This window comes from Leptosomus discolor, chromosome 7 (assembly GCF_034619465.1).
Source record: "Leptosomus discolor isolate bLepDis1 chromosome 7, bLepDis1.hap2, whole genome shotgun sequence".
NCBI classification, from domain to species: Eukaryota; Metazoa; Chordata; class Aves; order Leptosomiformes; family Leptosomidae; genus Leptosomus; species Leptosomus discolor.
In genome coordinates this window covers 4,178,994-4,205,371 of record NC_141397.1, presented here as the reverse complement: position 1 = coordinate 4,205,371, position 26,378 = coordinate 4,178,994, and the positions used below count along the sequence as shown (strand labels likewise).

The 26,378-nt window shown below is 42.6% G+C and overlaps 1 protein-coding gene across 1 annotated transcript in view; it reads left to right on the top strand.

The window, feature by feature from the left end:
- VWDE (von Willebrand factor D and EGF domains) overlaps positions 1-23,306 on the top strand; it is a 39,625-nt gene extending 16,319 nt beyond the window's left edge. The window contains exons 9-29 of the mRNA XM_086468157.1: positions 1,162-1,435; positions 2,675-2,883; positions 3,320-4,314; positions 5,490-5,626; positions 8,557-8,712; positions 9,319-9,423; positions 9,797-9,911; positions 11,797-12,047; positions 12,164-12,383; positions 13,666-13,728; positions 15,223-15,891; positions 16,190-16,285; positions 16,371-16,466; positions 16,995-17,090; positions 18,400-18,495; positions 18,837-18,932; positions 19,448-19,543; positions 19,643-19,738; positions 21,000-21,095; positions 21,632-21,764; positions 23,105-23,306. Coding sequence (XP_086324283.1) covers positions 1,162-1,435; positions 2,675-2,883; positions 3,320-4,314; positions 5,490-5,626; positions 8,557-8,712; positions 9,319-9,423; positions 9,797-9,911; positions 11,797-12,047; positions 12,164-12,383; positions 13,666-13,728; positions 15,223-15,891; positions 16,190-16,285; positions 16,371-16,466; positions 16,995-17,090; positions 18,400-18,495; positions 18,837-18,932; positions 19,448-19,543; positions 19,643-19,738; positions 21,000-21,095; positions 21,632-21,764; positions 23,105-23,306 — 4,297 coding nt within the window. The remainder of the gene's footprint in view (positions 1-1,161; positions 1,436-2,674; positions 2,884-3,319; positions 4,315-5,489; positions 5,627-8,556; positions 8,713-9,318; positions 9,424-9,796; positions 9,912-11,796; positions 12,048-12,163; positions 12,384-13,665; positions 13,729-15,222; positions 15,892-16,189; positions 16,286-16,370; positions 16,467-16,994; positions 17,091-18,399; positions 18,496-18,836; positions 18,933-19,447; positions 19,544-19,642; positions 19,739-20,999; positions 21,096-21,631; positions 21,765-23,104) is intronic.
- Positions 23,307-26,378: the final 3,072 nt, after the last annotated feature.

The window sequence follows — 26,378 nt, the reverse complement described above, 5'->3', positions numbered from 1 at the left end:
TAGTAATAATAATAATAATAATAATAATAATAAAGTCACTGGGGTTATCCTGGTCTTCCTCCTTCAGTGGAAGTGACAGGAATGGCCTCACTGGGCATTTTAACCGTCGATGCGTTGTGATCAAGCGTTCTTAGGAAGCAGGGATTTACTGTGATACGGTCTGGCTGGAAGCACGATGCTGCAGGGAAAGAACTTTGGTTTTAAGGATAAAGTCTGTTGCTACTTTATTTTACAGATTGAGGAAACAAATAGGTAAGGAGCTGGCCTTACTGCATCACGGGTAATCCTGTGCAGTCCCAGCAGGGTAGCCATCTGCAGCTTGTCTGCTGGCCCATGATACACAAAGCAAATCACCATTCTGCAATTAACTGTCAAATGCCATTTATAGCCGAGAGGCTGTTAAACTTGCAGCAGAAGTTCAGGGGAGGTTTTTTTCTTTTATTTTTTTCCCCCCCTTCTCGCCACTGACTCATTAAATTGGCTATTTTAACCTTGCTTCAGGGAACAGATGGCAAACCCTAAGGAAAAAAAAAAGGAATTAGCTATTTATGGGTTTTATCTTAAATAATTTCCAAATCTTTTGGAACAAGCACTCCCCATCTCCGTCTTAATAAAGCAGAGCTTTTTAAATGCATGTGACCTTCTGGATCATTTTATCGAGGGTACTTGGCCGTTTTCAGCAGCTGCCCCCCACATGCACACTGCTGTGCATCTTCCTGCTCTGGCTGCATCGCTGTACTGCTGGAGAGACACAAAGGCTGAGAAGTACCCTCCAGTTCCCCGTCATAAGCCCTGTTTGAAACAAACCCATTGAAGAATGGCAGTGGCTTCATGGTTGTGTTCTCCCATTCACATCCATTATCTACGTATACTCCACTCACGATCCTTCTTTTATTCCTTATTTTTTCTGCTGCTGTGAAACAGGTTTCATTTTTTTGACTTAGAGCTGCACAGAGGAAGATACGATGGTGTTTGTTCCAAACAAAGTTGTGTGTTGGTTTGTGGGCTGTGCTGCGTGGTTTTTTCTGATGCAGGAAAACGAGTTGCAGTATCAAAGTTCATCAAATATTAGAAATGTTCTTTATGATAAAGTTGCCGACGTGTGCTGATACAGTTACTTTATAACCAAAGCGATACCACGCGCTATTCTTTTGATTCCAGACTCTATGACAATTTTAAAACAGGAACATTTGTTCTCTACAAGAGTACCTCTCGAGATTTTGAAGTGCATGTTCGCCAGTGGGACTGTGGAAGTCTTCACTACCCAGCGTCCTGTAACTGTGGCTTTGTTGCCAAAGAAGGGGGTGATATAATTGCATTTGACATGTGCAGTGGTCAGCTACGTCAGTCGCAGCCGCACTTCTCTGTCATGAGTAGAGACACGACAGGAAGCAATGTCAGAATCACCGAATCCTACCTAGGGAGAAAAGTAACAGTAAGTAGTAACTACTTGCTTGCGGATGTGATGGTTTTCTCAGCAATTATTTTTACCAATTCACACCAACTTCAGAACTAAAACATGTTTTATTTTTACGATTAAGCCGTAGCATAATGTTTATTTTACAGCCGTAGTCCTTTGGCCAGTGTTTTCCTTGTGAGTGAAGGATGTTGTCCTTAAAACCAAGGAGGTGTCAACGTGCATACCTTTCCGGAACCATGTTGTCAGTCACAGTATACAACCCTTGTGTGCCGTTTTCAGGTTCAGGATGCCCTTATTTAGCAGCCCTGATGCTCCAAAACGAGATCTCCGTGTGCTCTGTTCCACTCATTTCAGTGTTGTAGAGGAAGGCTGGGCATGCAGATAATTAACTATGCCGAACGGCATCCGCCGAATTAGAAGTGTAGATGGTTTCTCTAGAGAATGTGGCCCTCAGATAAAGCATTCACATCTGCTTTTATAATTTCCTGTAGCTTTTCTTTTGTGGATAGAACTTCAAATGAAGCAGAATGTAAAAAGGAAGCCCTCAACTGCTCTTTAATCGCTCTGTTGGGCTCGAAGGCAAGCCATAAAAACGGATGTGCCTTTTCAACTTGGGTTTAACAGCTATTGGTATGAGAGTATTTTAACTATTTAACTTCTATCTGAAGACTTCAGGTATGAGATGTTAAGACAACATTAAGCAATAGAGAAATTAAAACCATACTGAGGAACCAGAAAAATTGACTTGCTCAGATTTGTACAGCAAGTCAGTAACAGCAACAGCATTTAAACTGGCGGTGGGTTTTGTTCTTGAGACTTCTGATATTTCTTTCAAGAGATTGTAAAGTTCCCTACAATTAAATAGCAAATATTTGAGACTATTTGGAGAATCATCCCTTTCCATATGCTAGCACGTGAAGAGTGAGCAGCCCAGCTGATCTTTGATTCTCTGTGGTTTTGCAGTCGCTGACCTTCCACAATATACCTGCTAATGATGGATGAAGCCTGTGGACCTGTCGTGCACCATCTAGCTGCCTGCTAAGGCTGAGACCTGTAGGGGTTTTATTTACAGGGCTTCACGAGACGAAGAAATGGTGAAATTTGTCTGATCCAGAATAGAGCAAGAATTTAATGGGATGTCTTTATATGCCTGCCCTTTTCCAATTGTTCCTTGCTAATAGACATGCCTGGTTTCATAAAACAGGTAAAATAAAAATCGTGCTTCTCATCGTGGTATCATCAATCTCTTTTTAGGTTTTGTTTTCCTCTGGAGCTTTCATTCGTGCTGATGTCAGCGAATGGGGAATGAGCATAACACTTAGGGCACCCAGTTCAGATTACAGACATACGGTGGGACTCTGCGGCACCTTTGATGGAAGTGCCGAGAATGACTATCACACTGCAAGCGGGGTGGAAATCCCAAACCATGATGATGTTCCTGTTTCTTTTATTAACGAGTGGAGGTAATAAAATATTTCTGTTTGAATCAAATGTCATCATTTTTGCTTCAGCCTTTCCTTCACACTCTTAAAAACTTGTCAAAATAATTAAAAAAAAAATCTTCCTAAGTGTGTATGTTAATGTTAGAATGCCATCATGACATTCCGTAATTAATTTCAGCAAAAATTGAAACTGAAGTGCCAAATTAGTATTTAAGTAGTATGATGTAAGATTAGTTAGAGTAGGTGTTGAACAAAGTATCAAGGTAAATATCCACTCTTCCCAATTCTTCTGTCATAAGTTACTCTCGTGGTTTTGTGATTTGCCTGGTCTTCAACTGCAGCTGTACGCTGCAGATGCTGTGATCTTTGCTATAGAAGTATGAAGTGACAAGCAAAACAAACACGAATGCTTTTCTAAACCAATGAAAATAGTTTCATCTTTTCCTTTTTTCTCTAGAATTTCACCAGGAGATAGCTTGTTTGACAAGACACCTGCTTCTTTAACATCTTCTAGAAGAAGAGTCTTCTGTGACTGCGCTCACGAAGATGCTGGGTTGTATCGATCAGTGAATAAGCTAGAGACAGCTGCTCCGTCAGAGCTTTCTCGGTCTTGTAAAGAAAGTGAAAATGGCAGATTTCTTTCTTTGATACCAGGACTGGATGTCACTGCTGAGTATCTCGGTCCTCTTGATCTTGTCAGAGGCTTAAAGAAGCGTTCGTCTGCACGTGAAATGGATTCGGCTACACTTCTGCAGAGGGAGGGTAATCAAACCAAACTTCACAGAACATCGCTAGTAAACATAGTAAACACACGTGTCTCTGCAGCCTCAGTGGGAAATACTGGTGTCGAAAGAGAAGGAAATTCAGGCTCAGGCGTTAGAAGAAATTCCCACCGTTACAGCAGTCACCATCACAAAAGTCAGCCCGTTACAAGTAGGAGGAAGCGCCAAAATTACTACGAATACCATCCGGTATTTTTATTCCAAAGTCTTAGCCAAACGGACTTGGAGGGATATAGTTATTTTTTCCCAGAGGACCATGCTACTGACACGGACCAAACGTTTCAGCCTTCTTGGCCCACACCTTCCGGCCTCACCAAGCCTAGCGCTCTGTTCCTGTGCCAGCAGGCCATAGCTAATTCCAGTGTCGGAAGGTCTTGTGGTGGCCTTCTTGGCCGGCGAACAGAGGATGCGGTCAAGATGTGTGTTAAAGATTTGCTGCTGAAGGATGACCTCAGTTGGGCAGAAGCTTCCTTAGCTCTGCTAGAGAATGAATGTGAGAAAAGGGTTTTAGAGGAAATAAATTACAACCGACAGGAGCTTGAAGGGTCGGTTGAGAGCCTGCTGACGGCGTTAAAGTGTCCCAGTCTCTGCAGCGGGAACGGGGAGTGTACGGAATGGGGCTGTGCCTGTTTTCAAGGCTACAGCTCCTACGACTGCAGCGTACTGTCCGGTAAGTGGGGATAAAAAATGAGATTTACTTAAATAACGTTCTCAGTCTTCCTGCAACATACATTTGTTTTACTGCCTTTCCCTCCTGCTTTTGGACACTGCCAAGGGTTCCCTACGGTGGCCCTGTTCGTGATGCAGCAATTTAGTTCCCGTTTAATACATAATTGTTTTCTGTTCAGCCTTCTTGTTTCCAAAGGGCAAAACATGGGCTTAGTTTCTGGTGTGTCAGATTTAGAAGATTTACCACTGCAGTGAGTTTGCAATCCAGAGTATTGCCCCGAGAGATTAGCAATGTTTCCACACGCTGTCTTCTTCAGGGAGGATCTGCCACATCCATCCGTTCCCTAATTTTTTATAGTCTGTGTGAGCCTGTTCAGTAACTGTGAGTGGGATGTGTTTGCCTTTGGTGATGTTACATCTCTGTAAGCTGCTAGATGTGGTGGGAGCAGAATTGATGGTGAAGAAAAAAGAGGCAGAGCAAATAGAGCTGGGCAGGGTTGGGTTTTTTTTTTTCAGCAAACGAGACATTCAGTTAAGCAAGTACACTGGAAAAATATGAAAAGACCTTCAAAAGTCAAAACCCTTTCAAAACAAAATGTGTTACTGTTGTTTTGCAATGGTGTTTTTGTTTTAGTGACCTATTTAAAAGCAAATAGAGGAAGAGGTAAGAGAATAATAAAAAGAAATATTTTATTCCTCTTGAAGTCAAGTAAACCGGTTTTGCTTCATAAAACCTTTTTTTGAGTGTTCTAATCTTTGTCATTTTATTTCCTGAAATAAATCCGTTCTTTAAACAAAAAATTCCCATTATAAATTATTGCATAACTGTAACCTTCCCAGATCCTGTTACAAGGGCCTGAGTTTCATTTTCTGCAAGTGTGATGTAAAGGACCATAGATGAGAAAGCAAAACACATATTCACAAGTGTTTGTTATCAGATGAATATTTTCTCTGCTTCAAAACATTCAAGTTCCAAGAGAAGGCAAACGCCTAGCTTTAAAGTTAAGGTTCCTTTGAACAATAAACAGTGCTTCTGCTTATGCCTTTCTTCAGCTAGGTCCAGATTTTGATTATTTACATAGTTTTCTTAGTTGGATAGAGAAATAAACATATTGCTTAACGTAACTGCATATGGATGAGTTAATATACTGACATTGTCTTATCTCTGCTTCAAAGACCAGGCTCCAGAGATTACAGAGCTGGAGAATGCTGGGCTGTGCGATATTCGACAGTATGACTGCACATCGGTGAGGGCTTTTGGACATGGCTTCAGGGAGTCACTGAGTCTGAAGTGTGAAATTACCAAATTACAGGTCAGTCTCCCCAAATAGGAGCAATTACATTCAAAACTACTCAGAGAACGAGGGAAAAAATGCCCCCCCACTCCATTCACCCATGTGGGTACAACCCAGTGCTTTAGCAGAAGCTAAAAGCAAAGGCGCTCAGCACTTTGCAGCAGACACTCCAGTCTGTGCGAGGTGGCCATTTCCTCCGTGGTAAGAGAAAGAGAAAACATAATGGGAATGTTCAGCAGCCGGGAGGGAGATGAGAGCGTACAGCAGCTATCCATCAGCAGAGGGCAAGGGCAGCCCTGTTAGTAACAACCCGTACATCATCGTTGGGGTTTTTAAGTGCTTATGGAGAGGAATTGAAGTGCCAGCGCTTTGAAAAAGGACAGCGAGGTTAAAGACGTTACTAGGTTTCTGTCTCGAATCTAATGCTTGAAATAGCCCTTTTATAAACATAATAAATCTGTTACGAAAAGAGAAAGGCATTTCTGATGCATTGTCCATTTCCCCGGCGGAGAATACCGCGGCTGTTTAGTGATAGATGTCAGCCCTCCACCCCGGGTTTGAACAGGAGATTAAAAACGTTGCAGGGTAAACTAAGAGGAATCTGTAGAGAGAGGCTGTTGTTACTCAGACCTGGAATTTGCTCAAAGCAGATTTATAAGCAGTTTACAAGTATTAGCCTGGAATAAACGATCGGCAATTACAAGTTTTTATGTCATGTTAGACACGAAGGATAAAAAAAGCTTCAGAGTAAAGCGTGGCTTCATTGATGTGATGGTGGGGTGGGGGGGGAGAAGGCGAAAGCGGAACCATTCCATGGGAAAATGTTGTTCTTGAGACAGAAGTTCTCCTTTGCTAGTTCCAGCAGGTGCTAAAATTATTTTGACAGATTAAGCCATGCTGGCCATAGATTTTTCTTAAACACAACATGTATCCACTCATCTGCAAGTTGACTTGAAATGATAAAGTCGAGAGTAAGTTTACACTCCATTAGGTTGAAAGACTTTCAGACCAAGCTCACAGCAAGACAGTTATTGGGAGTTCACTTATCACAGTTTGAAGTGCCTCGGTTTTAACTCACGGCAAGATATTCTGCTGTCACACTCTTTGCGGTGGTGTGTTTGGCTCCCAACTCCGAAAACTTTCTGTTTAATCACTTTTATTGATGATCTTCTCACTGACAGGAGCCAGGTTAGAAAATGAACACTACTGCTGTTACCTGCTGTTGAGGAGCAAGCTGAGAATTTTTTCCTTGAAATACAAAACAAAGGATGTTTGAGGGGTTTTTTGGTTTGGTTTGGTTTGGTTTGTTCAATTTTCAGGCTGGAATAATAGTGACCTTATGCAAAGGTCAGAGGACGTGCAGCAGTACAGAAGTCTACGTATTTTAAGATTAAACTGAAATGATCAAAATTTCATAGACGAGCCGTTTTGGCAGAATTTAGAGCTAATACACACCGAATTTCTTGTTTTCTTATTTTTTTATATTTTCACTTTTGAAAGGTTAAATCAAATCCATTGTGCATGGGTGGTCCTACCATGTTAGGAAGGATGTAGCTCTTGTGCAGGATGCTAGAAGAGGTGATTCAGAGAATTCTGTATTGAAGTACCTCACGGTCAGGGCTACAGCACATCTCTTGATAGAGATTTGGGTAGCACATGGCCAAGGAACCTATGATTACACAGAGCCAGCATTTACTAACATTTTTGTAAAGGATAAGAGTGTGTTTTACCTCCCCAAAACGAAAATACAGTTTTAGTTCCTTCTTGTTTACATTGGACTGCAGAAGAGAGTTTTTCTGTGAACCTAACAAGCTAGAATGCTCGTAGATCTGAAGGTTTCTTAATTGCTTTTTGAAAGGTTAATCTGTTTCTGAAAAAATTATCTGAACTTGCCTCCAGCTAATAACAAAAGGTTTCTGGAGAAATAGACTGCATCACTTTGCAAAGGTTATGGTACTAAATGTGCTGAAAATGACGTATTTAGAAGTATCAAGCTGTTACACTTTTACTCACCCTGGCTGTGAATTCCTTAGCTGAGTATAGGGTGAAAGAGAAACAAAACGGTTGGTTGGAACAAAAATAGCTCATATGTCTTTTCAGCAAAAGTTGTTATTTTTCTGTTATTTTTTCTGTTTGTAAAAAAAAAAAACCGTGCAAGGCCTTACCAGCAGATGATTCCCCATGTCAGGACTGGGATTGAATAACTGTCTCGACTGGCTCCAGTAACTGAAAAAATATGCCAGCTCAGTAGAACCTAGTCAAGCTCATAATGGTTTTGATCGTTCTGTTCTCTTGATTCTTAGTCTGTCTGGATTTTTACTTCCCACTAACTTTATTTTCAGGATGCTTATCCCTGCTTCCACATCAGTTCTTCAGTCAAACACTATTATCATCCCTATTCTGCTACCTTGACCTCGCAGGATAGATCCGTGGATGACTTGCCTCACTGCAGTTTACAAGAAAAGTCTACAGGGTTAATGGTGTAATCTACTGGTTTGTGCAAGGGCTTAATGGCTACCTGCCAGTATTCCCCCAGCACCCAGAAGGAGGCCTGAGCCCTGCCAAAAACCTCATCTGTTCCTTCGACTGAAGCTTGTCCTCTCGTGGGAGCGGAGATGGAGAGGGGTAGAGGCACTTGTGCGTCAGATCAGTGCTTTTAGAGGATCACCCACTGCTTAACCCTCCCATTGCTCTCCAGCTGGAAGCACTGTGTGTCCTTGGCAATGCCGTGCCAAGGGGCTGTGCGGCAGGGAAGGCTCCTCTGCCTTTTCTTCCGCAGTAGCAGGCTTAGTCTGTGTGCAAATAATGGCATTTAATATTTCCCACTGCATTCTAATCCAGAGGCTCGGGCTTGTTCAAACACTGTGCCATACATGTGTTTTTTCTCTGATAAAAATATTTTCATCATGTATTTCACTGAAAACCAGATTTTCTGTCTTAACCTTTAGTATAGTGATAGACAGTGGATTCCCGGAGAACCTCTGACTACGCCAGCTGCCTTCCGAAACGCCGGGACTGTTGACTGCCAGTTACCCAATGACGGCCAGCAGTCTGATGTCATGGATCTGGTTGATGATAAACCCATTGCCAGGTGGCAAATAAAGGTACCTGCAGGAATTTCGAATATGCACTTACAGATATTCCTATTAAGATGAAAAGATATTACGTAGGTGTGATCCTTATTTCAATGGCCCTAAAGGTGGAACTCAGCTTGCTTGACTTGGGGGTCTCAGTTTCATCCCCTAAGCTTGTGTTGAGTGCCATTTGAGAGTGCTCTCCTGCAAGGGCACTGGTAGATACGACCTAGGACCTACAGAGGCACAAGTTCTTCAAGAGTAGAAGTTAAAGGCCAGGTAGTTACCCTAGAGCATTTCAAATGACGTTAGACATACGTATGGGAGTGGAGCCCAGCGTGCATGTACAAACCCCTGTGTGAGGCAGATACCTGAGCTGTCCTACAGATTGAGTCAGTAAGGTCAGTAGAGCCTGCAGGCTATTCAGTTTACCCTGAAGCAGACACCTACATGTTGTTGGTCAAATATCTGCCTAGACCTGTTGGCAGGTTTGGTTAGATTTCTGATGGCTGTTATGAGAGTTTAAACAGGGAAATGTAGGTGGCTGTCAGTGAGTTGGAGCTCGTGCTAGCAGTCCACGCTGGCGATACGTTGATACCTGTATGGGTTAATCCATCTTTACTGTACATCTTGCAGATTTCTAATGATGGGTTCATTTATAGCAACTCTAAAACAATGATATTGTATGATGGAGCCTGTCAGACATGTGAACCACAAGAATCTGGGTTATGTACGTTAAAGGTATGTATTTCGTTACTCTTTATGTTTATTATGAAAATACGCACCTTTTCAGACAGAAAAACATCTAGAAAAATCAGCAGAACATACCCTGTTCTGTTTCCAACAGGGATTTTCCATGCACAGAAATGATAAACACTGAAAGACAAGCTGGGATGAGGCAATTTTGGGTTAAAAAAAAAATCCAACCAAAAGCACTTCGTATAATTAGCAAATGAAACCAAACATGCTGTCAGTTGTTTAGATTTAAAAACAACCTTAGTTGTTTAGTGGAACTGCAGAACAGGTTAGATTTGATTTGCTGCTTTACAAATTCATTCAGATTTACTGTTTGATAACCGAAAATTAATGAATCGCTTTGTCATTTCTCTGAAAGGAGAAAACATGCAACATAGATGGTCTCTGTTACGGTGAAGGTGACACAAATCCAACCAGCCCTTGCTTACTCTGCAGACCTGACATATCGAAGTTAACGTGGTCAGTTGTTGAAAGTAAGTTCTAAATAGGTTTTTTTTTAATAGCATGAAGTTGAAAATCTGCTAAGTTTTTAAACTGATGGAAACAGTGAAGTTTTAAGTTTAGCTAGTTAAGTGTTTCATTTAAAGCTTAGTACCCACTGCTTTAGCTTGTGATTTGATCTTGGTTTTCATCTGACATTTCTCCTGATTTCTGAAAATGATACTTTGTTTTCTCAACCATACATGTAAAAGTCAAAAAGTCAGGCTTTTCTTTTTTTCTTGCCCTGCCCGCCCCCCAGTAGCCATTACAGATAGCTAATGGAAATTAACGACTTGCAGCCTCATTGGCCCTTTGAAGTCTTTTGATATTTGGCCCAGCTACGTCCACAAGTGTTTGTCTTCAACATTTAGAAATAAAAGAGATTTTCCAACAAATGACTGATCCCAAACAAGAGGAGAACACAAACTGGATTAAGTGGCCTGTCGTATTTATTAGCCACTTAATATTTGGACATAATCCACATCAATGGATTGATGGCCTAAACAATACTTGAAAGTATATCCAAGGCTGTCATACTTCAGTCCAGTTAGAAACCACACTATGAAAAGAAGACTCACATTTAGATCCTTCGTTTTCCTTCTCCATAGTTCTAGCCTAGAAGTTCTAGCTCTTTTAGCTCAGATCTTAGTCTTGGGATATACAAATCGGACTGGTCCCTTCATCAGATGGGCTGTCTCTTGGGGCTTTGCTAGTAGCCACCCAGCCTGCCCCATCAACCCAAGTCGGTACCAGCTCAAATACGAGCGTTCCATCAGTGTTTTCATGGGTGAATGTGCTGGCAGGACTCTGCCTGGGTTGGGAAGGGGTCCTGTGAGTGGGACAGAATCCAGGTGCTGAATCTTTTCCCAGTTCAAACTTGTACTGAAAGCCAGGGTAGTTACACCTGTTCCAGAAGAATGAGACCTGAATGAGGTGAATGAAATGAAACTCATCCAGCAGTCAGGGGGTCAAGGGATTTCCATCTTACGGCCATCTTACAAAGTCAGAAATGGGAGAAGGAGGTAAACCAGAGGAGATTCCCCCAAACCCAAGGAGCACAGCCCCTTCTCCAGACTGGATGACGTTAGAAGCAGCGTGTCCGAATCTTAACTGCTGAGACACTGGTTACAGCTTCTCCCTTCTGGTTTCTGCCACAGTGGGTGGGTTCCTGCTTGGAGCGGTCGCTTCATTGTAACCCAGAACTTCACAGTCTTAAATCACCTTCCTGTGTCGCAGCTTCATGGCCTGCACTCTCCCCAGGGCTTCTGCTTCTCTCTTCTGCAGAACTTGTCCTGGTGCTGGGCTTCTGTTTGTTTGTTTTCTCCTGGTGTCTCTAGGAATCTAATTATTCCTGCCAAATAGGTTAGAGCTCAACAGTGCAGGCATCTAAAATAGACTGAGAGCTGTTGGGTGGTTGAAACGCTTCCTAGGAACAAGGAGTGAATGACTTATTCCATCACCTCATGCTCAGTTTTGCCCAGATACTCACTGCAGCCCATTCCCAAGTATTGCTTAACAATGTCCGTTCATTCGTTAAAGGAAACACCAGTCACCTCTGAGTTCTGTGTCTTCCTCTACTTTCATCTGCAAACTTCCTCTGCATCGTTAAAATAGAGTGGTTAAACTCGATAAATGCTGAGTTCTTTCTGTGTATAGGTGCACTGGATCTTTACAAGCTTTTGCACAGTGTAAGTACTTACGTTGTTACAGGTAGAATGAAAATACCTTGTGTTTTTCCTGTGCCATTCAAATGACATTAGAATTTAAGAGAAGTAATTTTGTGTGACTTCCTTAATAGAAAGATATGCTCCTTTTAATTTTTATAAGAAGTATATTGCAAATTTTGCTCAAAAGAGGAAAATATCTCCTTTGTTACAGACAACCAGCCTCCAGTGCTTGAAAATTTTCAGGGTATGCTACAGACTTTTTATGGAGAAGATTTTGTGTATCAGTTTTTGGCTTCAGATCCAGAGGGCTCTGCTATTCATTTCACATTGGATTCTGGTCCAGAAGGTGCCAGTCTTTCCCCATCAGGTCTCCTTTTGTGGAAAGCTGTGTCAATGAATCTCCATAAATTAACATTTTCTTTGACAGATGACTGCAATGCAAAGACTAAGGTAGAAATAGAGGTAATGAATATTACAGTAAAATGACACCTACTAGTAAGATGTCTAAGATATCTAATGGCAAAACTCCTGGCTAGTTCATTGAAAAGGAAAACTGTCTTATTGGGCATGTCTCGTAGGTGAGTGTAAAACCATGCGGTTGCCTAAATAACGGCTCATGTGTGACAAACCTTAATTTCCCGCCTGGAAGCGGAAGATACCTCTGTGTGTGTGTGGCTGGCTTCGAAGGTGATCTCTGTCAAGTGAATACTGACGACTGTAGACTTAACCGGTGTGGTATTGGCAGGTGTGTGGATGGAGTAAACAGCTATTACTGTGAATGTCCACCTGAACTTCAAGGTAAATTGCTACTTTATTTACACACGTTTATCATGATTGGTGATAAATAGGAGTTTCTAATTTTATGTCTCCAACTATTTTTTTTTAATTTTTGACTGTAAATACCTTACTGTTGGAGTATGAAGAAATATTACGGTCTTGGCATAAAGTTATACGATACACTTCAAGATTGCGTGACTACAATGGTTGTTTTTATTGTCGGAGCAAATTTCCATTGTTTTCCTCTGCAGAGGTAAACTCAGCAACGTGGTGAAGCGTAGGAGTGATGAGTTTGGTTACAGTGCAGTTCCTCCTGTGCCTGCAGATAAACACGTAGTCCCTGCAGCCCGTCTTCTCCGTATTCTGCCATAAGCAAGATACTTGATAGATGGTGAAAAAACGTGAATAGCAGACCTAGTCAGCTCTGCTCGTTAGATGTCCTGAAATGCTTTGTTGCGCTGGAGAGATGCCCTTTTTGTATTTCAGCACCTGCATGCGTTCTGCTTTTGTCTTTTACAAATGCACTGTCAAAGTCTAGTGACATGACACTATAAAAAACCCCTGTATTTCAATGCAGGTAAAAATTGTCAAGATGATGTAGATGAATGTGTATCCAGTCCTTGCTTCCCTGGAGTATTTTGCTTCAATACTTTTGGTTCTTACTATTGTGGTCCGTGTCCAAATAACCTGCAAGGAGATGGGAAGTCATGTTACGGTAAAATGATTTGTTTTTCAGAAGAATGCTATTATCTGATTGTTGGTCGGATAAAATACCCGTGGTTGTGCTTCACGTTTCTCACAGTAACTCAGAACTCCTTTCAGCAGTCAGCAAAACAGGACTGTGTCTCTGGCTGTTGATGGCTGGCACAGAATCTCAGTTGATGACAACATCAGACTGCACTGGGTCACACAGTTGTAAAACACTTTTTCAGGTGACTGGGAAAAATAGATATGAAATAACCCAGTTCTTTTATATCCAAGTAGAATACAGTGTATTGTATTTTTTTAGCATTATTTTCATAATATGAGCAACTATTGACAATCATTTTCTGTCAGATTGCTTGACGTAGAACTATTTACCCAAATCAAGGCCTTTGCCAAATAAGGTGCCCAAACATTTATGTACTGCAATTACTGATTAACTTGTATTTTTAAAAATACTCTGTTGAAGACTTTTAAGAAACAATTTTTACTCTTTTATCTGCTTTCTGAATTTTGAGTTATTTTTAAGTACTAAAACCTAATTTATTTGCAGTTGAAATAAAAGTAACTACTAATGCACCTTTGCATCTTTTGTTTTCAGAAAGCTTTGGAGACACTAATGTTGACAGAAAGGATTCCACAGGAGAAAGTGGAGGGAATAAAGGTGATTTTTTTCATGAAGCAAATGGAATTTCTCATTCGCATACTGATAAGCATATAGCTGGCAAATAAAGGTTCCAGTCATTTTTATGTTACTCGCTTTAATTTTTCAGTTTGTCTCAGTTTAATTTATTACGAGGGCTGTATTCTGCCCTGAAAAATGAGACTGAAATGTCAATATCAACAAATCCCTTGGGTCAGTCAAGTCATTTTATTGACAGTGTGATGTATGACATTCTTACCGTTGCCTTTTGTTTTTGTGACTAACCACTGACATAAAACAGGTAACATGGGGATAGGGACATCTGTTATGGGAGATCCGCAGAAGTTTATGGCATTATGTTGAATGCCATTTTCCTACTTTAACTCCAAGGAAAGGTGAAGGATATGGCAAGTGAGTGTCTTCATTCCAAAACTCCGTAAAGGCTGTTGCTGGCATTTCCAGCTCTGTGCCTGCTGGGGCTTTCTGTGCGGGAAATCCTTGTGTGTCTTTTCCCTTTGTCTCTGAATTGTTAGTGGGGGAGGAGGAGAACTCACTCCGCTGCCAGTGCTGGGTAATCCTTCATCGGCTGCAAGATGGTTTGCTTTTCAGCACTGGGAGACAGCACTCTCTAGTAAGGTCCAGTACAGTTTAACCTTTTGTAGACCATGTTTGAGTACCGTTCTAAATGAGGTTAGGGACAGAGCTTCAGTTGGGTTGGATGGTCTCCAGTTTCCATAAAGCCCCTGTATGGCTTTCTCCCTTCTGGGATTCCCGTGCCGTACTCCTTTCCACAACCCCCCACACCACCCGCTTTCGCTGGGCAGGATATGAAGGACTTTCACTCACTTTGCCCTCTTTGCGGTATCTGTGGTTTATAAAATACATGAAACATCCCACTAATGAAACCCATGCAGAAACTTCAAGAAAGTTGATTAAAAAAATTGGGGAGTAAAACCTGGTAATACTTTTGCTACAAGGTGGTGGATTATTCACCTAAAATACTGTGAATGGTGTATCAGTAAGTACAAGCATGTACCTACTTGTGATTAAATACTTGCTTCTGGACTCCAGGCTTATTACTAGCTCTTAGGCACACTGGTGAAGCATAAGCAGGATCTTTTCTTTAAACTCTAGTTTAGAAGTTGGAAGCAGTGTATGGAGCTGGTCATTTGCTCTGAAGTAAAGCTGTTTATTGGCCCGGTATGGGAAAATCTCTGCTGTCTGCCTCATATATGCGGTGCTTTCTCCTTATCTTCCAGCCAAGAAAAGGCCATGGTGAGGGTGGGAAAGGACGTAGCCAGAATACCTTGATCTTCTCCAATTCTGCCAGTTAGGAGTTAGGTTGTACTGCATACATGTATTCCGATGCAGCCCATGGAGAGAATTCCTGAAGCACAGACTAAATGGGCCGTAGGTTTTTCTGTTCAGAAGACATTCTGCACCCTCAGTAGGAAAAAAAAAAAGCCTTATGATAGCCCGTGCTTTTTTCTCCCCTTTCTTTCTAACATGCTGTAGGTTTTCAGCAGTCATCCTTTGAGAAGGTTTTAAGCGTCTCGAGCTATATTGCCAGGTCAACAGATGCCCCTAAGAGATTGATTTCTACGGGAATGGGCAGTAGCAGCACTCCACCAGCCTCCACAGTGAAAACAACCACCGCTGGGAAGCCGCTTAATTCTCAGAGAAGTGCTTCTGTACAACCTGCTGTTACTGGAAACATTGCTCACGCTCTCAGCCCCGCCGCTGGTCACCTTGCTAAGGTGGAAGAGAGTTCAGTATATGCTGTGATGACTGCATCTTCAAGGAGCCATGCTGTATCACCTGAGAAGAGTACAAGAGCACGAGCTGAGGCCTCCAGCTATTTTGAGACCGGCAGGAAGACCTCTCCCAGCAGCAGAACAAAGACAAGCAAAGGGCGTTCTTTGCCAAGCAGAGGTGGAGATGCTCGCCGAGTTCAGCCCCTATTGGCCAAGCACAAAGCGAGTCCTTTACCCTTTGTCCTTGTTGAGGTCACTGTCCCACCAAAAACGCTTCCTGAAGAACTGAGCGAATTAGTGATTCCGAGGGCAGGAACTTGTGCCGATTTACCCTGTTTTCCTGGCGTACCTTGTGAGCCAGGTCAGGATGGAAGGGTCAAGTGCGGTCGTTGTCCTTACGGTTATTACGGAGATGGCTTCACTTGCAGAGGTATTACACATAACTGCACTAAGGGCTTTGCAGGAAAGAATCTTGTGACATCTTTATAACTTGAAAGTATATTGCATTTTCTCATTTTCATTATTAATATTGGCAGAGCCTACCGGCTTTTAGTTGTGTGGATGCACTTAAAAATATTTTTCTGATGTCTCTCAGGCTCCCCACTTCTGGGCAGGGACCTAATGGGTTCTGCGTGATCTGTTCATTATGTTAGGCAAGACACAGTTGTGCTGAAATGCTGCTTTCATTCCTCTTTTTCCCTTTCTTTGGTTTTTTCATTGCCTTTCAGCAAGGTGTCGACAAACATGTGGTAAAAATATGGAGTGTGTGGCTCCCAATATTTGCAAATGCAAGCCTGGTTATGCTGGTTATCACTGTCAGGCTGGTGAGTATGGCCTTTTGATTTAGCCTGTGGTAACTGATACCCCTAAATTAATGATTTGAAGATCAGTGTTGATTTTTTTGCACAGCTCTATGCAGACCTGATTGCAAAAACCATGGGAAGTGCATTAAGCCCAATGTCTGTGAATGTCTACCAGGCTACAGTGGCTCCGCTTGTGAGGAAGGTAAATAGAGTATTTTTTGCTTTTGAATTCCTAAGTACCTGAAGGGTGCTGTAAAAATAACTTCCGTGACTGTTCGTTCTGACAGCAGAGAGGTGTGTTCATTTTACTGCTGCTTTAACAGAACTCTTTGAGTAACGTGTTGGTATGTACCCTCCTTTTTTTGATATACGCTGTAAATGTTGCTCATGATTGGATATCCCTAACTTTAGCTCTCACAGTAAGTAGAGGCGTTCACCAGTGACTGTAGATGCCTCTAAGCTAAACAGTCCCAAAGAGTGAGAAGTCCTGTCTGGAAACTGTCTCTGCTTTCTTCAGGGTGACCACGACTGTTGGCACTCGGTGTACTCTGTTGGAATTCAATTCTTCTTGTTACTTATTCTTGACAAAAGGCATTGCATGTGTCTCCTTATTTTATTTCCAGTTCTTTGCTCGCTGTCAGTGATTAACATTTCCCTTTTTCTAAAGCATAACCAGTCCATGCATCTTTTTAGAAGCGGTTTCTTCAACAACACAATTCTGTATCTGCAGCACATTGTAAACCACCCTGTCAAAATGGAGGCACGTGCTTGGCCAGGAATCTCTGCACCTGCCCGTACGGTTTTGTGGGACCAAGATGTGACACAAGTAAGCAAAAGAGCCTAAGGGAAGAATGGAGAACGTTTCTCCTGTTCTCCAGGAGCAAGAAAGCAAATTATGGTTTAAATGGTTGATGTACTGTCACTAAAGCTAACAAATGACATAATACCTGTGCCTCTTCGAAGGCTCCCATACTTGGGCTTTTTGAACATTAGTTAGGTAGTATTTGCACATAACTTTGAAAACAAAACATTGCAAATAGTTTATCATTTATGATTCATGACCGTGGAAACACTGAGCACGTGGTGCATGTGAGACTACGTTCAGAACAAAGAAAGATGTTGAGTATGTCCCTACAGCTTTTTAACTTCTGTCATCTTAAATGGGTTCTAGAGGCTGGGGTACACTCTGAAGTTGGATTCAGTGAATGACAGGTCAGAAAAACTGGGATACAGGAAAACTGAATTCAGAACCACATTATGGGTTTGTTTTTTTTTTTTACCTGGTGTGAAAATTGGAAAATTTGCTGTGATCACAGCTGAAAAAAATTGGAATTAGTCTCACATAAATTATCTTTTACATATCGAATTCTACATGCTGCCATTTGGCAACTCCAAATTTTGGGTAGATTTCATACTGGTAGTTTTTGTCATTCAGAGAGTCCAAATTTAGACCTGCTGTTTATATATCCTTCACCTGGATGTGCCACTGCATTACTGACCCCGAATCGAGAGAGTGCTTCATTCATCTCCTCCTCAAATCCCAGGACTCCTCATTCTCAGTTGTTCTTGTTTTAGTTTCAATTGTGACACGCAAAAAAAAATGCTGCTCTTTCTTAAGCAGTACTCAAGAGAATGAGATGTTGTCCTGGAGAAGTGATTCATGGTTTTCCACAGCCATGGGATTTTAGTGTCTTTGCTCGTTAGTCTTCTGTCACTCTGTGCACGCAGCTGCACTCTTTGAAGTGATGGAGGACACTTGAGTGAACTTTCTGGGAAGCCATCAAATCCGTCGTGTAACATGGTCCAGTTGTCTCTTAGTATTGAAATTCCCCTGGTTTTTAGAATTTATTTGAAATTTTCTAGATTTTGAACACTGAATATAACCAGACCATGGATAATTTATTTAATTTAGCTTTATAGTCTGGTGCTAGCTTTTTATGGCTTTGAGACTGGATTAATCTGCTCAGCAATTCCTCTTGAACTAGTGGAATTGTGTGTTCTTTCCAGTGTTAATATGTGGGAAAGGACTGAAAAATGGATCAAGCAGAATTTGTAACACGTCTCTTTCTCTCTCTACACCCCTCCCCATCTCCTCCCACTCCTCCTTTGTTTTTGCCCAACTTCTTGGCTGGTAGTGGTTTGCAACAGACACTGTGAAAACGGTGGTGAATGTCTCGCTCCAGACATCTGCCAGTGTAAACCTGGGTGGTTCGGACCTACGTGCAGTACAGGTAACACTCCTGAGCTTCCGTGTTCCTGGGAGAGCGTCCGTAGGACCTCCCATAGTTGGAAATTTGGAATTTCATTCCAGATTTGCGTGGCTCAGACAGCAGCGACGGGCGGCTGCTTACTGCCGCAGAGCCCCCGCACTCCCCCTTGGCTCTGCGCGATAGTTCTGCTGCTGCTGGCAGCACCTCTACAAATCGTAAAATTTTGGGTCAAGATTTTATGTGAATGGTGTCACCTGCAGTTATCGTGGGTGTTTAATTCCTGTCCTTGCAACAGAAGCACCTGTTTTATAGACTTTATTTGGATGTCCTGCTTCCCACTCTTCCTGACCCTGTTTCTGCAGCCGTGTGCGACCCTGTGTGTCTCAATGGAGGTTCCTGTGCTAAGCCAGATGTTTGCCTCTGTCCACACGGATTCTTTGGTGCCCAGTGTCAAAATGGTAATCTTTGAATATTTTTTTTTTAGTTCTTTTTTCTTCCCCTCCTCTCTTAGCTGCCATTATGAAGAAATCTGTGAGAAAACGTTGTCGTCTTAAGGCAGAAAATTCACAACCAAGTCACCTACCTGAGAAGTGGTGCAACACGGGGATTACATTATCTTTCAGATTTTATGGCTGATTCCATGAATGTCCAAGGAGAAGGGAGACTCAAAATTTGCCTGGTCTTCCACTCAACTTTTGAGCAGTGTTTAACCAGTTCCATTGTGCATCCTGTAGTCTGGTTACTCATGTACATGTACATTTGCCAACCTTGACCCCTTTTTGTCTGATTTTGTCTTTACTGTTGACATAGGCAGCAATCCACTTCCATATAATTTTTCCAAGACAGGCCTGGTAGTGCTGCGGGCCTGTGTAAGCTGTCAGAATGTCAGTGTTGCACTCCTGTTGCGTAGAAGTGTACCGTGAAGACAACAACATGCAAACTACAGCCTTTCCCTCCTGTTTGTATCTTTTAGCTGTCTGCACCCCGCCTTGTAAGAATGGTGGTCATTGCATGAGAAATAACGTCTGTGCTTGTCCAGATGGGTACACGGGCAGAAGGTGTGAAAAAAGTAAGCCAGTGTTCAAATCCTTCCAGGATCCAAAAATAACCAATAGATTGTTCTGTAATCAGTTAAATGTATTAAAAAGCAGATGGTTTTGATTTTAAGGTGTCTGTGAGCCAAGGTGCATGAACGGAGGAAGGTGTGTAGGGCCAAACGTTTGCTCTTGTCCTTCTGGATGGAGAGGAAGAAGATGTAACACTCGTAAGTATCTTGTAGTTAACAGGAGAATCATACCTGAAGAGTAATACATGACTAAAGGACAACTCTGTCCACACAAGTAACATGCAGTTAGTGCCAAAGAACTCGAGAACATACACACCTTGAAAAAATAATGGTCTGTAACTTGGCAGCAAAATTTAGGATGGAGAATACCGTACAGTTCTTAGGCTAAATCATGAGACCAAGATACCTTTTTTAATTCTTACATAGCAAATAATGTTTCTTAATTCTTGTCTAAATAAGAAACGTCTGTATTTCTGCAAAGCGCTGGGTCAACGAAGTGAAAGAATTTCAATTTGTGCTGCAGGACATAAAACCAGATCTAATAAGTCCAGTGAAAGACTGGAAAACTGTGGAAACACAGTGGGAAGTGATCGGAATAGAAGATGCAGTGGGCATGAGCTCTTTGGGAAAGGTAGAAATGGGATCATGATGGTAGCACAGCTGGGGGTCACATCGTATCTTAATGAAGATATTGATGGGGCATAAATAAAACGTGGCAGCGTGGAAAAAAGCACAGTCTGCAGGAGAATCAGCATGAGGATGAGTGGTAGAAATCCAATAGATAAAGTGTTGGTGTCTGTCCTAGTGCCCGCCCGAGGCTCAGATATTGATATGGCCAATGAGCTCTCTAATGGCATGGAGGAAAAACAATTTTCTCTGTATTACTTTCTGTAATTATTGGGAAGTTTTATTGAAAAACATATTACCCATATTGACAGGGGTGAGGTATTCTCAGACACTGTGGAAGAGAGATTTGATTATCGAATAGTCCGTTAACGAATGAGAAATAATAGTGGTTTAGATTATGGCTTAATAAGCAGGGACGAATATGCAGAGAAATGGGTCATAGAAGGTCACTTTGGATCAAATGTTCATGAGTTGATTCCCTGTGTGTTAAGTTGCAGGACAGACAAAAGATCTCTCACTAAAGTGTGAGGTTTCGAAAGATAAATTTGGAAAAAAAACAAAGCTATTTAGTGGAGCTGACTTAATTCAGTATTTCGGGCTTTTGTAGCAATCTGTGACGCATCAGAGCATCTCAATGCATGCTTTGGCTGTAGGGCTTTTTGTTTCCAGTTGCCTCTTAATATCCTGTTGATCTTAGACAGATTTTCAGTGAAGATGATGTGACTCTTGTGTATGGAAAGCACTCAGCCTCTCGTGGGCACCTTGAAATGTAAATAATAAGTCAAAGTAATCAGTTGGGATATGATGGAACTTTATGATGGTGTTTGTGCAGCAATCTGTCTTCAGGAATGTAAGAACGGTGGGGAGTGTATTGGACCGAGTACGTGTCACTGTCCTCTGCAGTGGGAAGGAACCCAGTGTCAAACTGGTAAGAACAATGTGACCTGAAACCTCTTGCTTCAGCAATAAGTAGTGCCTGGAAGTCCTATATCTCAGCTGTGTTTTAACCCAAATCCGTGTCAACGGCAGGATAAAGAGTAGGGATTCCTCTGCCCGATCTGAAGCCCTCCGGAATCCGACGGCGGTCTGGGACCATGGCAGAGTGCAGCGGCCTGCTCCAGCACTGCGAGCTGCTGCAGCAGCCCCGAGGGGCCACCGTAATACCTCGAAATAGCAGTAGGATGCGTTAAAATCCACCTTCCTCACGTCCCTGTCTCAGTTTCATTCGTGCCCCTCAGCCTGCTTCCCTATTAAATCTGCATCTTTGCGTAAGGGGGGTGGGACAGGCATAAAAGCATCGTTGGCTCCGCAGGACTGTGGCACCTCCTCGCACTGAGGGGTGTTGCCCTGTGAAAATACCAAGGTCTCGGCTCCTGTAAGCAGGCGGAGTAAGTTTACTGAGGAAGTCGTTGCTTTTCCTTCACCAAGTTGTTTCCATGAACACAGCCACCTCTCTCGTTTCAGCCGTGTGCAGCCAGAAGTGTCTGTTCGGAGGCAAGTGCGTATCGCCCAACGTATGCTCCTGTCGACCTGGTTATACTGGAGTCCTCTGTGGGAAGAAAGTTCAGGTACACCTAGAGCCCAGACACCGTCACAGGCGCAGCCGTTTGGGAGTCATTGCCTAGTCCACCCTTGTCCAGGGAAGCAGCACAAAATACACCAGATGTGTTTGTCTAATTTCTTCCTCTCGCTTCTCCAGGGAGGAAAATGTCATAAAATTCCTAAGAGCTGTTTCAGTGACTGGTAGGCTCTAATAGTTACGGAATTGCTCTCCGCGCCTAGAGTAAATTTCCTTTGTTCCAAATTAAGCCGATTATTAGTCATTCCCTAAATAGCTGCAGCAGGAATTGGTAACTGTCCTCTTCAGAACAACCCCTCCTCTCTTTTCCAGCCTCTGGCCCCGTTTTGGGGAAGAGTATCCCACAGTTGACTTTCTGAGCTTGCGTTAAGTCAAGCCCGGATCTTTTTCAGCGAACTAACTACGCTGTCACTCCGTTCATCCCTGTCCGTCTTGCAGCATCTGTGATGTTTCTCTTCTCTTAATTTCAGTATGTTTAGACGGTTTTCTGGTGCCAGCAGAGTTCCTTTGGTGGAGCTGGGACACAGCCCAGCTGATTTGAGCACTGCACGCTGGTGCTGTTCCTTTACGTTAATCCTTACTTACGTGCTGCTGCTCCCACCCACACTTTGTTTTCTTTTAGAAGGAGTTTAGATCTTTGGTCTCCTGCTGCAGCCAAACGAGCATCTCCTGTCCTTCCCACCCTGCCTTGCTTCTTAGGACTTGGCCACATTATGTCTTTTAATGTAAAACCTATAATGTGAGTGGTAGGTGTGCTGGCACTTTTAGTGAGAAATGGGTAAAAACCAGGGAAGACAACAGTGGTTTAACTTTCATCCAGCCTCGCTTTCTCCCAGTTGAAACTACTGGGAGTTCAGATCTTTTTTCTGCTTTATTAAGTCCAATATACAACGCCAATGCCGTTTGTGGTCGGACAGCAGATCACTTCCTGGAGATGGGCCATGTTTAAGAAACTGAAACAATAAATGCTCATACACATTTGAAAATACAAAGAAAAACACATATCCTGTAAAGATAAGACTACAATGTTTGCAATATGGATTTCCAAAATGTGACCTAAAAAGAAGGAAATCGTTTTGATTTAAATTTTTACATAAATATGTCCTGCAAAGCATTAGGATATTTTTAATCTAGAAAATACATGGCTGATCAGGCAGACAGGGCTGTATCATACACTGACCAAAATGGCACATTTTCTCAAAGAAATAAACTGTGTGCACAAATTTAACTTAATGTCGTGATTCTGCGTATCAGGAAAGCAGAGATTCATTAAAATTGTTTCTTACACTTTTATCGTAAAAATGGGCTGTGTCATTAAAGTCTCTTTTTACATTTATTTCTTTCTTTTTCTCTCCAAGGTACAAAGGCGGCGTGGTTGAAGACAGGAAGCGTGTCAATCCGATTGCAGTGCTGCGTGGATGTATGAGACTTGAAAACAGCAAGAGGGTTGAAGGCAATTACAGAGTTTATTTAAGTGAAAGGGATATCCAGAAACATTACTTTAAAAGATCCCTATTACAGTCACGAATTTTGGCGAGATTCAAAACAACAATCGTGTAGCCGTTAACACTTAACGTACGTTTCTACCATTTTTTGCTACCTCATGCACGAACCCCACAGCCTCTGATTCTCCACTGGGCTCGCAGGTTTGATAATGACCTGAACCCCAAACTCTGTTGGTGTAGTCAGCTGCCCTGGGAGGTTTCCTTGGTGGGAACACGAGTGTCAGAGCTGCCGAGTGTCTCTAGGAGAGAAGGCAGCACTGCCTCACCGGTGAACGGCACCTGCTGGTTTTCAGCATTGTCTTCATACGTGGTTTTTGGCTGCACACAGAGGACAAAGAACTAAATTTTCCTTCGTTATGTTGTATTGGCGTCAGATGAGCTCGTAGCGAGGAAGGAGGGGGAACCTAGACCAAGGCTTGGCTACTAGCCCTGGGGGCAAGGCCACCTGTCTTGTTAACAGTCAACCAGATGCAGCATAATTCTGGTTATCTATGGCCAGCCTTTGTGGCCAGGAGCCCGATGCCCACTCTTCTGTTTTCCCTTCATTACTGACGCTCCCGAAGTGGAGTACCCAGCTACTGAATGATTTCTGTGTCTGCAGGACTCTTACACCTCTGTTTTGAGATGGCACTCAGTAATATGAGGAAATTTTGTCCCTGAGTCTCGTAGATCAATTTGGCAACTCTTCTAGCCATGCTGAATCTTAAAGTAGGAATAAGAGGAGGAATTTGCATGTATCAAATCAGGAAGCATTTGTAAAAGCGTCATAGAGGAGTTTTTTCCATTACCTGTCACTCCAGTGAACTGTTAGCGCCCACCAGCTGCCAGATAGTTTTGGAACAAATAAAATTCCACCGTTTCTGAAGCTTCCTGCAGGGCACCACCATCTCCTTCCCCTAGTTCCTCCCGCAACCAACCGAGCTCTGGCAATAGATACAAACGTCCCTTTAGCTAAACGATTGAAGCTTCCTGGTTTGGGGTTTTTTAAAACCAAAAATAAACGTCATGACTTCCTCTTCTCCTGAGCAATGTTCGGTTTGCATACGCTAATTCTGAACGGGAAGAAAATGGAGCTGATTTTGCCACTTAGTGCCCCGGTGGGCTGCTGATTGCCGCAGCGTAGCTGTTAGCGCCGCAGTGCCTGGATTCCTCCTCACCTTTCCATAGTCCTTTGCAAAGTGCGCTGGCGTTGTGAGAGCTCAGCATCATTCCAGAATGACACCTGATGGATTTCCAAGCGCCTGACTGGTGTATTTAAAAAATGTTCTCAATTTCCCACTTGCATTTGAAGTTCCAGTGTTTCTTTGAGTCGAGCATCCAAGCGCTGGTAGCCTGATCTTCTGGGAGCTGTTCCACCATGTACAACCTACCCTCCTTGAACCAGTTCCTTTCTCACAAAGATCTCTGTGAACAAAACCTGACTGGCTGTCGGACCCGAGGCCTCCGGGTGCTGCTTTGAATACGCAAAGTTCTGAAAACCTTTTTAAAAAAACCCAAAACGCACCGATTCCGCACAGTCTGGAATTGTACCGGCCCCCACTCCACGCGACAGCTGCGGAGGCGGTGTGCTGAAGGGAGAGAGAACATCTGCCAGGAGCACTCTTAATGGGACTTTGGTTAAGGGGTTTGTGCAACTCTCCATTCACAAAACTGAATTAATACATATCTGCGCTTTTCTAGGATTCCAGGTTGAATAAAGGGGTTTTTTATAACCTAGTAGTTCTAGAGTTTTGTATAATTTAGTATTTCCCGTTTATTTTCAGTGGTTCTAAAGGCAAAGATTATTTATTTTACATTTCCCAGATGCAAGCTGGGCGAGCAAAAGCGCATCCAGAGTCCTGCTGCAGTTGTTAGGAATGCTCAGTGCTAAGCCAGGCTGTCTTCCAGCAGGCACATGGCGCACAAGTTACTAGTACACACGTGCTGCTTCGGAACTGCCCAGTAACGATGTGACTAGTTGAAACTGGTTTGTTACTGGATCGTCCCATCATACACAACAAACAGAACTCACTGTAATTAGAAAGCAGAGGAAAAAAAATGTGAAAGGCCATGTGAAAGGCTCTTTCTTTTAACGAAAGTTAATTACGACATTCTCGTAGATGAGAATAGAAAGCGAGTTAACATTTCCTCTACCAAAAGCAAACCCGTGAAGAAGAATCAGCACAAACCCTGAAATAAATCAGCATAAAAGCAGATTTTCCAACTGGCTACATCCACTCCGTTGTTTGCCCAAATGGGAAAACCCAAGGTTTACATTCTCAGTAAAACCTAGCGCCCAGGTACATACACACAAGCAAACCCAGAGGCCAGAAAGGGTTGGGAACGGCTGAAGCAGTTTGTGCTGTTTCTCTCGTATAAGATTATCACGTGGCAATGTTGGGTCATTTTACTCAGCTTCCACCCACAGCTCAGTTTAGCCAGTAAAGGATATTTCACAGATAAACCAAGTAACTACAGTCACTTTTACAGTAGCAGAGAAAATAGAAATGGTAAAATGGGCACGGGAGTAAATTAAAAAGAAGAAACACTTTGCACCTTTCCACGCTTTTTTCCTACTAGAAAATTTACTTTTAAACTCACGTAAAAATACTGCGGAGCTTTAGATGTTATTTCTTCAAAATAAAGGCAGGACACCCCAACCCTGTAGCCAGTAGATGGTGCTGCATTCAAGCAGTAGTTCTAAAGCACGCCAGCCCGTCCTGCGTGCCATCCGATTCCCGCTTCCTTCCAGCATTTCTAAACGGGGAACGATTTAAATGAGCATTTGTTCTGGCCGGCTCAGACGCGCCAGTTACAGATCTCTCTCACTGACTGCTCCTGGGCCATGCTCCTAGCGGTGCTGATACCTCTTTTGGCTTCTAAGCACCATTTTTGTGGCTTTTGGCTTTATTGGTGGAAGTCAAGTCTTTTCGGGAACGATGCTGAGATGTGATGCTTCTTGTATTTACATCCTTCCGCTCATTTACTCTGAAATCTTGGGTCTGAGACAATTAAGTTTTGGGTTTTTTTTCCATTCACTTCCTTGCAACCAGTATGTCATCTAGGGTATTAAAATTAACTCCTGGATTTCTAAATTGTGGCGTGAATATTGTAGTGAACCGTGACACAGAATTTCATCCCCATAAAA